This window comes from Haliotis cracherodii, unplaced genomic scaffold (genome assembly GCF_022045235.1).
Source record: "Haliotis cracherodii isolate W230 unplaced genomic scaffold, xgHalCrac1.p SCAF_2, whole genome shotgun sequence".
NCBI classification, from domain to species: domain Eukaryota; kingdom Metazoa; phylum Mollusca; class Gastropoda; order Lepetellida; family Haliotidae; genus Haliotis; species Haliotis cracherodii.
Genome location: NW_027266275.1, coordinates 15,745,865 through 15,760,094, shown reverse-complemented (window position 1 = coordinate 15,760,094; position 14,230 = coordinate 15,745,865). Strand labels below are relative to the sequence as shown.

Genomic DNA, 14,230 nt, shown 5'->3' with positions numbered 1-14,230 from the left:
GATACAATCAAACGTGGACATTTGAAGGGGGGTGATTTGATCCCGGGTAGTCATTTGGGCCAACGAGGGTGGAGTGCCCTGAACCGAAGGGAAGAGTTTTTGGAGCCTAGGCCCAAGGCCCAAGGCCCAAATGAGTCCTACACCAGCCACAGATTGTCCGAGTCCCACCTCCTGATCCAAGGTCGGACGCCTTGTCCATATGACCAATGATATCAACATCGTCAACAAGTAATCAGCAAGACACCACACCCGGCTGCATGATTATGAACCATGACTTCAAAACTAGTTTCATTATTACGGTCAGTTTAATTAAGCCCTGCTGTAATGAGTCACGACCAGCCGCAGCCGACATCTGAGGTAGCATGAAGTGGTCTGTTGATGGCCGGCTGAGTAAAGATAGAGATCACCCTATCTTATCACCTACAGCATGTGATGCCTGGCCTTTGTACCGAGGTACCTATATACAGACGGCCCGGCCACTTCGACATCAGCAGCGGGAGTAAGCGGCTGTCACACGAGTTTCACCACCATGAAACTGTTCATATTCCTGATCGCCGTTGCTTTTGCATCAGGTAAGATATGTCAATTCCCGAATTGAGTCACTGAGTGAGTATGGTTTTACGCCGCTTTTAGCAATATTCCATCAATATCACGGCGGGGGACACCAGAAATGGGCTTCACACATTGTATCCATATTGGGAATCAAACCCGGGTTTTTGGCGTGACGAGCGAACGCTTTAACCACAAGGCTACCCCCGAATTGAAGCTCACTGCATATACATCATTGTTTTAAAAAGCAACATGTTTGAAAAGAAACTGTTCGGATGGGTTTCAGGGACGTGAAAGGATAAAAGGTAAATTTTTCCCATAAATCGTTGTATATGTTAGCGAGTCGTTGTTGCTTTTCGGTGGTCTGCTAATTTGCTGCTATAATAATAGTAACGCAGTAGCTCACGCGCATCATACATCCACCGATCTGCTTATAGTGACGCAATAACGCGAACCCGGACAACAGTCATAAAAGGCTCCAGATGAGTTGCGTCCCTTAGTCGTACTAGAATCCGCTGATCGTAGATTCGAATCCCAGATTCGAACTCCTTATGATGCTTGAAAAGTGAGCACAATGCGCCTGCTCGTGGTGCCGTGGGTTTCACAAAAGATGTAAACGTCTATGACCTGACTCGCTTTTGGGCTTCCTCCCAAATTAATTCTGTTCAAAGCGACGTGAAGACCAACTCACTCAAGTAACTGCTGAGAGTTACTTTGCCATGTGGCCGTGAACGTACTATCCACACTCTAGTCAGTGTGGCCACCCTATCTTAAGCTTATCTGACACGAAAAGTATTCAGTTGTTCGTAAGTGGAACATGGAGTACATGGCTCAAGTTGATTCAGTGAGCATCAACGTTGATTTGCCTTATTTGCAGTAAAACTGCCCCAATAAGGGTTTACTGTCTTCTCCGACAGCACAAGACCAAGAAAATTGAAACTGTGTATTAATGATACTGATTACAGTTACAGTAAACTACGGTTATAACGAACACGCTTATAACGCACTGACGGACATAACGAACTTCCTTTTTTGGTCCCGACTATTTGCTGTAGTTATGCTGTATATATCCTTATAACGAACTACGGTTATAACGAACTATAATTAGTAGTCTCCTTGTGTTCGTTATAACCGTACTTTACTGTAGTTCGAAGAGTGTTTGACGCAACATGATTGAAAGCCAACTTCGGTTGTAGTAGACAATGTTGCAGAAACAGCTACGGGGTAGTCTAGTGGTTAAAGCATTCTCTGGTCACGCCCAAGGCCCGTGTTTGAGTCCCAGCCTTGACCCATTTTATAGTGATCCGTTAGAATATTGCTGGAATATTGAAAAAAGCGTCATAAAGCAGTACTCATTCATTCTTTGAAGGTTCTTGAGGAACAGTATCAAACAGTCAAACATCGAGAGGATGTGATTGGTTCTGTGTAGGATTAAAATGTCAAGTCCCTTTTTGTTGATTATATGAGGGAAAATATAGTCGCATGTGTATTGCGCTGAAATATGATTACGAAACTATGTAATACATTTTTGTCATTACGAACAATCAAAGGTAATTTGATCCCTTACGCTATCGAACCGAAAAATGGTAGGATTGCGAAGTCAATATTGCCAAGAAAATGTAATTCAAATAAAATTCAAAAGAGTCATTTCAGTTCATTTAAATACTTTTGCATATTCATAAAGTATGTATAGCGGCTATGCGCGTAAGCTCGAAGTCATGTTACCCAGGTGAGAAGGTTTGGGGAAGGTGATCAGTTGGATAGTACATTCAACACTTTGTGATATCGTATATATTCTACATGGAATACAGCGCATAGGGATTTTCTTTGATTAGAATTGATTGCAGTACACTATTTATTGTAAAATGTGCATACTTTGCTGTGTTTGTGAATATATATCTACAAACCGGTATGTTCTCATTGTATTCAAGTGTCATACAGATACTTTGTAACCTGTATGATTGCGAGCTTCCGGTCACAGCTTTGTGATCCAGTGTTATTTGCGTGTCATCGTACCCCGACGGCGTGGGACTTAGTTCATAATATCAATCACTGGTGTGTCTGGTTCAGACTCGATCATTCACAGCTTTTGAAAATTAACACATGGACCTCAAAGACAAAAAAATACATCTATGTTATTAAGCAATACGAAAGAGCATGTACGCACTTGGTATTTGGTCCTCGGGGCGCGCGGTGTGTTTTGCCAGGGTTAAATGTGTCACCGTGCTGTCCACGTGCAGCGGGCAACGTGGCCGATAACGTTGTCTGATAACCAGACTGTGGTCCACTTTCATGCGAAGGAGGTCACGATCAGGCATCTTTCCAAAGGACAAATTCGATTAATTATTTGAAACAATGAATCGTCCTTATCTTTAAGCAACACAAATACATGTAGAACTAAGATTAAAATGAAAATGAAAATATTTTAAGATTTTTTTCTATGTATAAGTGAGAGGAGCCAAAGAAATATTTTTGTTTTCGTAAAATCTAGACTTGCCAAAGCATGGTAGTTTATTGTTTACATGGTGGCACGTGATTACATGGTGGTACTAACGTTAAACAACGGCGGTCGCGGAGAGTCATTGGATGGGTGACTGTGTTTCGGGAGCTTGGCTCCCGACGGCTTCGGTCCTGCCCAACACTGCGGCCCTTGTAACACATGTGGTGTCTCCTTGGGCAAGTGACTTTGTTCGAAATGTGCCTCTGTTCACCCAGCAGTGAATGGGTACCCGGTAGGATGAGATGGCAATGTGATTGTTAACCTTCTAAGCGCCTTACCGGCAGCTTGGGTTGTATACTCCCCAGGGAGCTGAGAATGCTTGTTGAGTGCACAATGACCGGGGTAATAATGTTTAAGCGCATAGAGCATGCTAATGCATGGACTACAGTGCCAAAAATGGACTATAATTATCATGATATTATTATATTTCAGTGTCTGTATTCACGTAACTAGAGAATACTTCACCCTCGACGTGATGGATCTGTACTCATACTGTCAACCACTCGTTTTGCCCGAACTCGATCACTTATAGGTCGCCATCATATCGCTGGAATATTGCTGTCTGTGGCGTAAAACAACACTTATTCACATACTCATACAGAAGCCTGTCAATACATTGAAAACATGCACATCCCTGATTCTTTACCAGCACTAAATCCGTGCTCATGGGTTTCACGTTCACCTAAGTGGTAAACAACTAAAAACTGGCTTATGTCGGGCTTTTCTTCAGTCTTCAGCTGACACGCCGATAAGGGCACAGATGGCCCAGTCGTCTAAGGCGCCGCGATTCGCTATGATTCCCTTTGGGCACGCCAGAAACCTATGATTGTGGGTTCGAACCCCATTTCGCCCCGATTATGTTTCTAGGTTTGTCAGCACCATACCTGTGCTCGTGGGTTTCACCGAAGTGGTAAACGTCTGAGACCTGCAACACTTTGGGCTTACCTCCGACATTAAGCTGACACGCAACGATATAACTGGAATACTGTTAAAAGCGGCGTTAAACCCAACTCACTCACTCACTCACTCACTCACTGACACGCCGTGAGATAAGGTTCTAAAGCGGCTATATATCCAACTCACTCACAGGCGACATATATGATACACAGACATCGCTTGTCTTGGATCTTCTGCACGAATGATGCTGGTTTTCAGCCGGTTTGAATCAACATAAAATTCTTTATTTTTGAAGAAATGTTATTTTGTGACGTATGACATATCAACTGATATGCTGATGATCTTCTGTCCCTCTCCAGGCTCCCCCGTGAGGGTGATCGACCGTACTGCTGACGAGCTCAAGTGTGGCATCTGTCAACACCTCACACAGGATCTGCACAATGTCCTGTCCAAAGAAGATACACAGGTGGGTGAGCGTACGCGGGTAAATGCATGTCAGCGTGCGTGCGCGTTTATGACTGTGCGTGTGCGTGGGCGAGAGTGAGTGAGCCTGTGCGTTTGCGTGCTCGAGTAAATGCATGTTAGCGTGCGTGCGCGTGCGTTTATGAGTGTACGTGTGCGTGGGTGAGACTGAGTGAGCCTGTGCGTTTGCGTGCTGGAGTAAATGCATGTTAGCGTGCGTGCGCGTTCATGAGTGTACGTGTGCGTGGGTGAGAGTGAGTGAGCTTGCGCGTACGCGTGCGCGAGTAAATGAATGTTAGCGTGTGTGTGTGTGTGTGTGTGTGTGTGTGTGTGTATGCGAGTGAGCGTGTGCGTAGGTGAGAGTGAGTGAGCGTCTCTTAGCAAATGTTAACATATTTCGTACAGGCGTGAAGCCAATTTCCGCCGTGATATTGCTGGGATATTGCTAAAAGCCTCGTAAAACCAAACTCACTTTCTTGTACAGGATGTTGTTGCACAAAGCAACCTTAGCGCTACGGCTGGGCTTAGTCTATGTATAGATATGGGAGCTCCGACAACCTTAGCGCTAAGATCGCTTCATACAACGTCACCCTCGTTTGGATTCCAAGATAAGATATTACTGGGTTTACAACTTCGGGGTTTCTTTAGCAAGCATTTTATTTAAGGACATGCATTTTAAGTAGTAATATGTCACGGTTCCAAGTTCTTTTGGTAGAAACCGATCAGGGAAACGTCAAAAAAACACAATTAATGTGTAAGCATTCCTTGTGTTCTATAGTTCCCCACATATGTTCTCTGTTGATAATTCCGTGTACCTGATACATGTCATGTTTTTCCTGCATCTGCCCGTGAAGATACGGTCTTGAAATGACCTTCAGCAACCCATGCTTGTAAGAGGCGGAAAATCGAGTGGTCAGACCTGGTGACTCGGTTGATGCATGTCATCGTATACCCTTTGCGTCGATTGATGCTCATGATATTAATCACTGGATTGTCTGGTCCAGACTCGATTATTTACAGACCGCCTTCTTATAGCTGGAATGTTGCTGAGTGTGGCGTTAAGCAATAAACAATAAACAAACAAAAACAAGCAACCCACAGTAGATATTTATGGTTGAGATGAGCCCTGACCAAGCACGAGAATAGTTGTGTTGATAGCAGTTTCTGTTGCATTCTGGGTTGCTGAGTGCGGTGTTAACAAACAAACAATACTACATGCATCTACCTTTGTCAAACGTCAAACTTAAGCGTGACCCAGAAATTATCAATCGTATCACTAAGTCCACGAAGATAATTTCAGTCACTGGCTGCGTGAAACCCTTATCACAGGGCACTGGGTGTAGCGCACACCGATATCAGAGTAGGCCGGCACCACGGGTAGCCGAGAAGTTACAGGGCCTAACGCCACGTACCACAGGAGGTCGTGTTATCACCAGCGCAGCTGGGTGTCAGTTTATGTTGGATACAGCCGATATCTGCTGGTCAACCATCTACCGACTGATAACGATAAGAACACTTTTGCGTTTGTCTTGGTGATACGTTAAAGTCGATGTTGCGGCGTAAATCAATATTCAGTTATTCACGCGCCTCAAAAATGGATAAATGGCTTGAAACGGTTCTGCTGTTTATTAACTATAATCGCCAATCCATACTTACTATATGGTTAAAGAGTATTTTGTCACTTTATCAACACATACAAATTTCTCTGAGAGGAGTAAAACATCCATTTTAACAATAACACCTTTCATTACCATTGAGTGGTTGTCTTACACTGGTTGTTAAGTTGTTTAACGCCGCACTCACCAATATTCCAGCTATATGACGGCGGTCTGTAAATAATCGAGTCTGGACCAGACAATCCAGTGACTGATTTCATGAGCATCGATCCACCCAAATGGGATCGATGACATGCTTCAACCAAGTCAGCAAGCCTGACCACCCGATCCCGTTAGTCGCCTATTACGACAAGCATAGTCGCCTTTTATGGCAAGGATGTGTTGCTGAAGACCTATTCTATCCCGGATCTTCAGGGGTATTGTCTTACGTAGAAACAACTCAGTATCAACTGGTCTGTGCGAACATGTTGTAAAAATGTGTTTGATAAAAGATATCAATACGTAGATTACATATATTTATTGTCGTGATCTCATACACCACGAATGTTTGTTATTTCCTGACTGACAGTCCCATATATATGGTATTGGAGTTAAAAAACGTATTTTGTACTAGGGGCTCATGCTGTTATTTAATAGTTTATTTCTTGCCAGGTGTTTGTATACTTGTATAATGTCCTTCGACTACATGGTGAATCTTGATATATGAGCATCAGATGACTGTAAAAAGGTGATTTCTTTCCGTTTTGATTTATTATAAAACATGAAAGAGATTATCTTTCATTTTTTCGCCTAAAGCGGCGCAATATGCTATGTAGAGTTGCGTCCCTTTCTCCTACCAGGATCCAATAAGCTTGAGCTCGAATCTCAGATTCCTCCACGTTGAGTCGACTCGCCGTGATATAACTTGAATACTGTTGAAATCAGCGTAAAACACAACGCACTCAGTCACTATTATTGTGTATGTTTTTGAATTTTGTGTGTGACGTGTTTGTAATCAAAGTTAACTTTTATTTCAGACCAAGGTGGTGAGCGGGCTCATGTCCCGCTGTGAAGGTCTGGTTGAGGGGCAGAATGAGAGATGTCGCGACATCGTGCACGGCATCGCCCCTAGCATGCTGTCCCTCCTCGTCGACAACGTCGTGAGTAAAACTGAATACTTAACGCAGGTCACATGTTATAGAGGGTGGACCGGTTGTATTACTGATATAAACATCCATCTGACAAATACCCGGCTAACATACTATCACACTAATAGCATTTCGAGAAGCCGATGTCGGTGTCTACAGTCTAGGTGTATATTTATCACTCATCACACCTAACATATCTGGTCAATAACAGGCATCCACTGATGTCCATTTCCGAAACAGGGAACAAGGGCTAAAACAGCCTTCTCCTGGGTAAGCGTGTCCTCTCAACGCGCAAACCTAACTGTCAAATGACCATGGGCCAGGCACGGCTCTTGTAGATAAAACTACCCAACATGGTCGAAGGTTCAAGGGTTGCGAAAATTCTTTCAGCAATTCAAATCATGACCAACAATCTGTTGAACGAAAACATGACAAAATGAAACCTGAAAGTGTGCAAAGTGTACGCCTAAAGGAAATGAATTGCTAATGATTTATGCCTACAACGAAACCTCGTTATTGCGGACCCCGTTAATCCAGAAATCCCGCTTATCGGGCGAAGGCCTTTAGGTACGTCTAATTTTACTCAAATGGTGACGTATTCGTTAATCCGTACGATTTCATTGGGAAAGATGTTGTATGGGGTTCAGTGTAGTAGGTGTTTCTTGTGTCTGTTTCCTAGCATCCGTACGTCATGTGCAGTACCCTGGAGATGTGTCCCGTGGAACACGTGGAGCACGAGGAGACGCAGGTTGAACACGTGTCAAAAGTAAGTCATTATATATGACTCTTGGTTCCTTCATATACATATTGGGGGCCCGAAACCTTGAGTTCGATTCCCAGATTCGGCCTGACCATGTTTCTTTGTGTTGTCAACCCCTTACCCGTATCATGCCATTGGCTTCACACCTTGCAACCATGTGGGGATCGAACCCAGTTCTTCGGCGTGACGAGCGAACGCTTTAACTACAAGGCTATCCCACCGCCCCGTTTCACCAAAGTAATAAGTGAGAATATTGTCTGGTGTAGGGCCATGTGAAGAAGATGCCATCGATAAAGTCATCATACCTCATGTTTACTTGTAAATACCCAGCATATATGTATCATCGTTTTAATAATGTACTGTGCAGCATGGATTAGTCAGAGAACTAGCAGTCGTAGATGAAGATGTGTGACTAATGTTGATGCTGCTGTTACAGACAACGTTGTGTGAGTTCTGCCAGTTCGCCATCAACATCGTAGAGAGATATGTCCAGAAGAACGCCTCCATCCCAAAAATCAACGAGACGCTATACAACTTCTGCAACGACCTCCCTGACCCCCTCAAGTCAGAGGTAATATACCCTTGAACGGAATCCCCGATAAAGCTCCTGGTGTCTGATCGTTTAGTCCCAGAAATTATCTCACTTAAAAATATGTATCCTCAAAATAAAAAGCAAAATTCAATTCGAGTCCAAAACGATCCTTAATTTCAGTGCCGAGGTAATCTAGATTTGCCAAATCATTTTTGATATATTTTCTCTGGTCTGGGAGACAGACCACTGATCGCCAAGGCAAAGAACGCTGTTTTTAAGAACATACAGTTAGAGGTTTCATCCTTCTCTTCACTGAACGTTGTTTGCTGCTGAAACTGAATGACATATGAAACGGCAGTTTCATGATTTGATATATCTTTCTGAGACGAAAATGTGAAACACTGCTGGACATTTTTTAATATTAATGTAAAACATCAACATATGGCCATAATGTCACCTGCACACGTGTATCAAACGTAAAAAAGGACTAGCGTGTGTGTAAAATGGATATTAAGAATAATTACCAGCATACATAAGAGCTACACACTTTGGGCCACCATGCCCCTATTACTGAATACAGTCAGTAGGGTATTGGTTGCATACTATCACACAATCTATCCAGAATAATACACTCAGACAATTGCGACACTATGTTTTATTTATCCAGAAGAAAACAGACGGTTGCAACACTATTTTACTTATCCAGAAGATTGCAGATAATTGCAACAAAATGTTTTATTTATCAAGAAGAAAACAGACAATCGCAACACTGTTTTATTTATCCAGAAGAAAACAGACAATTGCATCACTTTTTTATTTATCCAGAAGATTGCAGATAATTGCAACAATATGTTTTATTCAACAAGAAGAAAACAGATAAAGGCAACAATATGTTATATATCCAGAAAAAATAGTGACAATTGCAAGAATTTGTTATATGTGTTGTCCCTCTCGCACCTTCCTCAATCCCCAAGTGTGCCTATGAGTATCGTAAGTCAAAGTATAGAAGTCTGATGGTAGCACTCAGGTCAGGATTCACTGTCTGACAGTTTGATCTTGTTGCAGTGCCTCCAGTTTGCGCCAGCTGTAGTGAAAGCTCTGGCAGAAGGAGTTGACCCCCACCAAGCCTGCGTCAAGGCCCACGTCTGCCCTAGTAAGTCAGTCGTTGTCATCGCTCTACTCTACCACTCCTCCACCAAGCAAAACGACATTATAAACATGCATCAGGCGTGATATAAATGAAGGGTGTTGGGTGTGGGTGGGGTGGTTTGGTGGAAATGGATTGTTCTTTCTCGGAATCCCACTGGGGTATCTGCAGTGTTTTGTGAGTTAGATTGACCATTTTCTTCCTCTAGGTGAAACACAGGAACATCCACTGACCTGGAATGCCGTCACCTGTGATGTGTGCAATAACGTGGCTGAGAACATGTTCCATGAAGTGGGTATTACGATATATATTTTACAATTGTCAGATGTGATATTGCTCTCTAAGATGTATACATTGAAGAGCAACTATGTATCTTCGGCTCTATATTTGTTAAACGAATATTATATATAGAATATGATCAGATGGCAGTTTTTCTCTAACAATGACACAAATTGTACCCACAACGTCATTACACAACCTCCTTTAGGATATATATCTGTATTTTGTGTCTGTATTTGTCTGTAAGGACGCCGGTGCCGTGTGTATGTATCTGTATTTTGTGTCTATATTTGTCTTTAAGGACGCCGGTGCCGTGTGTATGTATCTGTATTTTGTGTCTGTATTTGTCTGTAAGGACGCCGGGGCCGTGTGTATGTATCTGTATGTTGTTTCTATATTTGTCTGTAAGGACGCCGGTGCCGTGTGTATGTTTCTGTATTCTGTGTCTATATTTGTCTGTAAGGACGCCGGGGCCGTGTGTATGTATCTGTATGTTGTTTCTATATTTGTCTGTAAGGACACCGGGGCCGTGTGTATGTATCTGTATTTTGTGTCTGTATTTGTTTGTAAGGACGCCGGTGCCTTGTGTATGTATCTGTATTTTGTGTCTATATTTGTTTGTAAGGACGCCGGTGCCGTGTGTATGTTTCTGTATTTTGTGTCTGTATTTGTCTGTAAGGACGCCGGTGCCGTGTGTATGTATCTGTATGTTGTGTCTATATTTGTTTGTAAGGACGCCGGTGCCGTGTGTATGTATCTGTATGTTGTGTCTATATTTGTCTGTAAGGACGCCGGTGCCGTGTGTATGTTTCTGTATTTTGTGTCTATATTTGTTTGTAAGGACGCCGGTGCCGTGTGTATGTATCTGTATGTTGTGTCTATATTTGTCTGTAAGGACGCCGGGGCCGTGTGTATGTATCTGTATGTTGTGTCTATATTTGTCTGTAAGGACGCCGGTGCCGTGTGTATGGATCTGAAGATCTGTCTTCGTCCCACGCTTCCTGCAGTGCAACAGGAGGTGCGCCAGGAACCCCAGCAGGAAGTTGGAGCAGTAAGTAGAACCCTGTGTTGGTGAAGAGGATAACACGCGCTCTCCATGGTTTGGTTTAACATGTAAACACGAGGGAGGAGGGTCAAACTCGGAAACCCGAGGGTTTTTAGCGACCCTTAATGTTTTCATGTTTTACAAAACCCGATGAAAGTGTTTTATCTGTCTTAAACCAAAAATAAAATCTGAAACACCAAATTTTTGTGTTTCCGATACTTTCCATGTACGTTAGGAAACGGACGTAATATATATCTTGCTGGCGCACATACACTTATAAAAGACATTCTTAAAAGCATCGCGGTGTCTCAGTCCCTCCCTCGTCTAGTGGTTCACTCAAAGGGCTATGTCTACAAAGGCTGCAAGTTCGATCCCACTGCAATGTCAGTAACACTGCTGACATCATTCCGCACATTCGGTTAGTTAGCATAAATGTGTGTTAGCTAAAGTCCATGCTAAGAGGTTATTCTGCTACATAACTGAGGCCCCGTCAAAACAACAGGATGACGTCACCTGAGGCTTATAACTGTGGGACTCGTATAGAATCGGGGCCGATGACCTCGTTGTCGTTACAACTGACTGTAATGATTTATTTGTTTGTTTGTTTGTTGTTTAACGCCGCACTCAGCAACATTCCAGCTATATGAAGGCGGTCTGTAAATAATCGAGTCTTGACCAGACAATCCAGTGTTATCATGAGCATCGTTGCACGCAATTGGGATACGATGACATGCATCAACCAAGTCAGCGAGCCTGACCAGCCGATCCCGTTAGACGCCAAGCATAGTCCCCTTTTACGACAAGCATGTGTTGCTGAAGACCTATTCTACCCCGGATCTTCGCGAGTAGACTGTATTGAGATCTGAGGTTTACAATGTTGGACCTCGCTCCCAGGCGTGTTTGAGTGTTGTTCATGCAGTCAACCCCTGGTTTGCTTGGTCCAGGGTATTTACAGGTAGAACATATAGCTGGGATATTGCTAGCTGCGGCACAACACACCATTCCCCCACGCACCCACATAGAAATAAATGTATATTCTGAAAGATTTAAAGTATTTCTGATTTAAAGTATTTCAAAAACGAAATTTCAACATTTTAGAAAATATTCTGAGGAATCACTTTACTCGTAATAGTATTGAGACATATATTGGCATATATGTATTGACTATCCCCAGGGCCCCGGATGTGAGCTGTGCGAGTTCCTCATCAACACCATCGACCAGTACTTGAAGCAGAACAAATCCGAGGCGGCCATCAATGCCACAGTCACCAAGATCTGTAATGACCTGCCAGAACCCCTCAAGGACACTGTAAGAACGTTTCTCATTTGACCTGATTATCATCTGCGAAAAGATTTAATCAAAACGTTGTAATGTTGTCTATTCAAGAAGCAAAATGTTTTTTTACAAACATAAATCATATTTTTTTCATTTCAGTGCAACAGCTTTGCTCCACAGCTTGTGAAAGTTCTAGCCCAAGGATTTGACCCCGAACAGGCTTGCACCAAGATAGGACTGTGTACGTCTAAGATTTGCTACTTAGCCCAAATGGTTAACACAACATTTGCTAGGCTGCTTAAGCATTTAAAATGTCACAGATAATGTATTGTAAGAAGGCCACATGACATTCTGAAGAAGTGGCCTTTGAAGATATCGAGTGCGACATTTGCTATACTGTTTAATATTCGTAATCAGTAAAGTAAACAGTCCTATTCTCCCATACGAGAAATATAGGTTTCGGGTCCGTACGTCCGTCCTCCCGTCGCTCCGAATTCAAAGGTTTTTAAAAAAACCAAAACTATTATGGACACAACATGGCATTCTGCATACATCATGAAGGAATGAATATGTTGATCGAGTTTGAAAACCTTCATCGAAAACGTAAATGTTACAGAGTTATGTCCCTTTGATCCTTTGGATATGGTGCACAATGGATACAAGGATGACATTTTCCATACATCTTATGAGTTATGGCCCATTATATATATCTTCTTGAAACATTGTAAACACACACCATGAAACAAATGATAATTAATCTGTGGCTTTTCCAAGGCAACACGTTCAGAAAAAGGTACGGTTTGCCTCCGACCTTTAATTCTTTATCCGTGAAAAGTTTGAAATGTACAAAACCAGTCTGGAGTGGTGACTATGATATTCACCGAATTCTAAGATTATCTTTTTTCAATTGTTAGCATGAAGGATGGCGGGGTATATTAATGTCTTTTTGTTCCCATTGACGTTCGTCGGGATGACCTGTAGAACCTTTTGTTTTGTCAGGTGGGTCACAGCATGAACCTGAGCTGGAGCCAGAGAGGGATGAGGAAGAGGAACCTGAGCTGGAACCTGAGAGGGTGGGGGAGTATGAGCATGTGCTGGAGCCTGAGAGGGAGGAGGAACACGAGCATGTGCTGGAGCCTGAGAGGGAGGAGGAACACGAGCATGTGCTGGAGCCTGAGAGGGAGGAGGAACACGAGCATGTGCTGGAGCCTGAGAGGGAGGAGGATCGCGAGCATGTGGAGCCTGTAGAAGCTGTAGGTGGACATGTCAGAAGTAGGGGCAGGGTACTTGAGTATTGGGGGGGCAATGGACTATAAGTCAGTATTGATAGCTACTAAATGTGTTGAACTGTTGAACCTTTCCAGGATACAAAACTCTTGATGGACACTTCAATTCCTTTTGTTTGACTTATTCCGTAGTTTAATACCTGGAAATGATCCTGAAAAATACAAGTACTTGAAGTCCCAATCACGAAATCGATGCAAAGGAGGTTCTACCTTAGTTACCAATGGAAATAACCCCCGCGGAATTGTTGAATTGTAATTATATTTAACTGAATTCACTGAATTCTAAGAAATTGATCGAAAGGTATGTAGAAATACTGGTTAAACATAAATATATTTTAAGTAAAAGAGACAAAACCCTTTCTTTATTCATACAAATCCCTGCTGAGAGCAGAGTCGATTGTACGATTCCGACTATATCATGAGCATCTTTTAAACTAATACGAAACATAACAGATTAAAACAAATGTATTCCTATACCGATCAAGATAATAGAGCTGATTCCAAATTATACAAATCTACAATAATAATTATGTATAAATGTAAGTATTGTAAAAATTGGTACTATATTCAAGGGTCCTGGGTGTGAGTTGTGCCAGTTCCTCATCAACACCATCGACGAGTACCTGAAGGAGAACAAGACAGAGGCGGCCATCAATGCCACAGTTACAAACTTCTGTAACGAGCTGCCAGAACCTCTCAAGGACACTGTAAATAAACTTACTTATGTTTAGTTCTTAATGTAGCAAGTGCCTAG

General features: G+C 42.7%; 1 protein-coding gene across 4 annotated transcripts in view; it reads left to right on the top strand.

Moving 5' to 3' along the window:
- Positions 1 to 475: 475 nt before the first annotated feature.
- Positions 476 to 14,230, top strand: part of LOC139469865 (uncharacterized) — a 32,578-nt gene continuing 18,823 nt past the window's right edge. For all 4 annotated transcript variants that reach the window (XM_071252177.1, XM_071252180.1, XM_071252178.1 and 1 more), the window contains exons 1-12: positions 476 to 572; positions 4,306 to 4,412; positions 7,041 to 7,163; positions 7,831 to 7,917; positions 8,348 to 8,482; positions 9,509 to 9,596; positions 9,799 to 9,881; positions 10,819 to 10,920; positions 12,089 to 12,223; positions 12,350 to 12,431; positions 13,190 to 13,443; positions 14,049 to 14,183. In XM_071252177.1, coding sequence (XP_071108278.1) covers positions 530 to 572; positions 4,306 to 4,412; positions 7,041 to 7,163; positions 7,831 to 7,917; positions 8,348 to 8,482; positions 9,509 to 9,596; positions 9,799 to 9,881; positions 10,819 to 10,920; positions 12,089 to 12,223; positions 12,350 to 12,431; positions 13,190 to 13,443; positions 14,049 to 14,183 — 1,374 coding nt within the window. In that variant the 5' untranslated portion in view covers positions 476 to 529. The remainder of the gene's footprint in view (positions 573 to 4,305; positions 4,413 to 7,040; positions 7,164 to 7,830; positions 7,918 to 8,347; positions 8,483 to 9,508; positions 9,597 to 9,798; positions 9,882 to 10,818; positions 10,921 to 12,088; positions 12,224 to 12,349; positions 12,432 to 13,189; positions 13,444 to 14,048; positions 14,184 to 14,230) is intronic.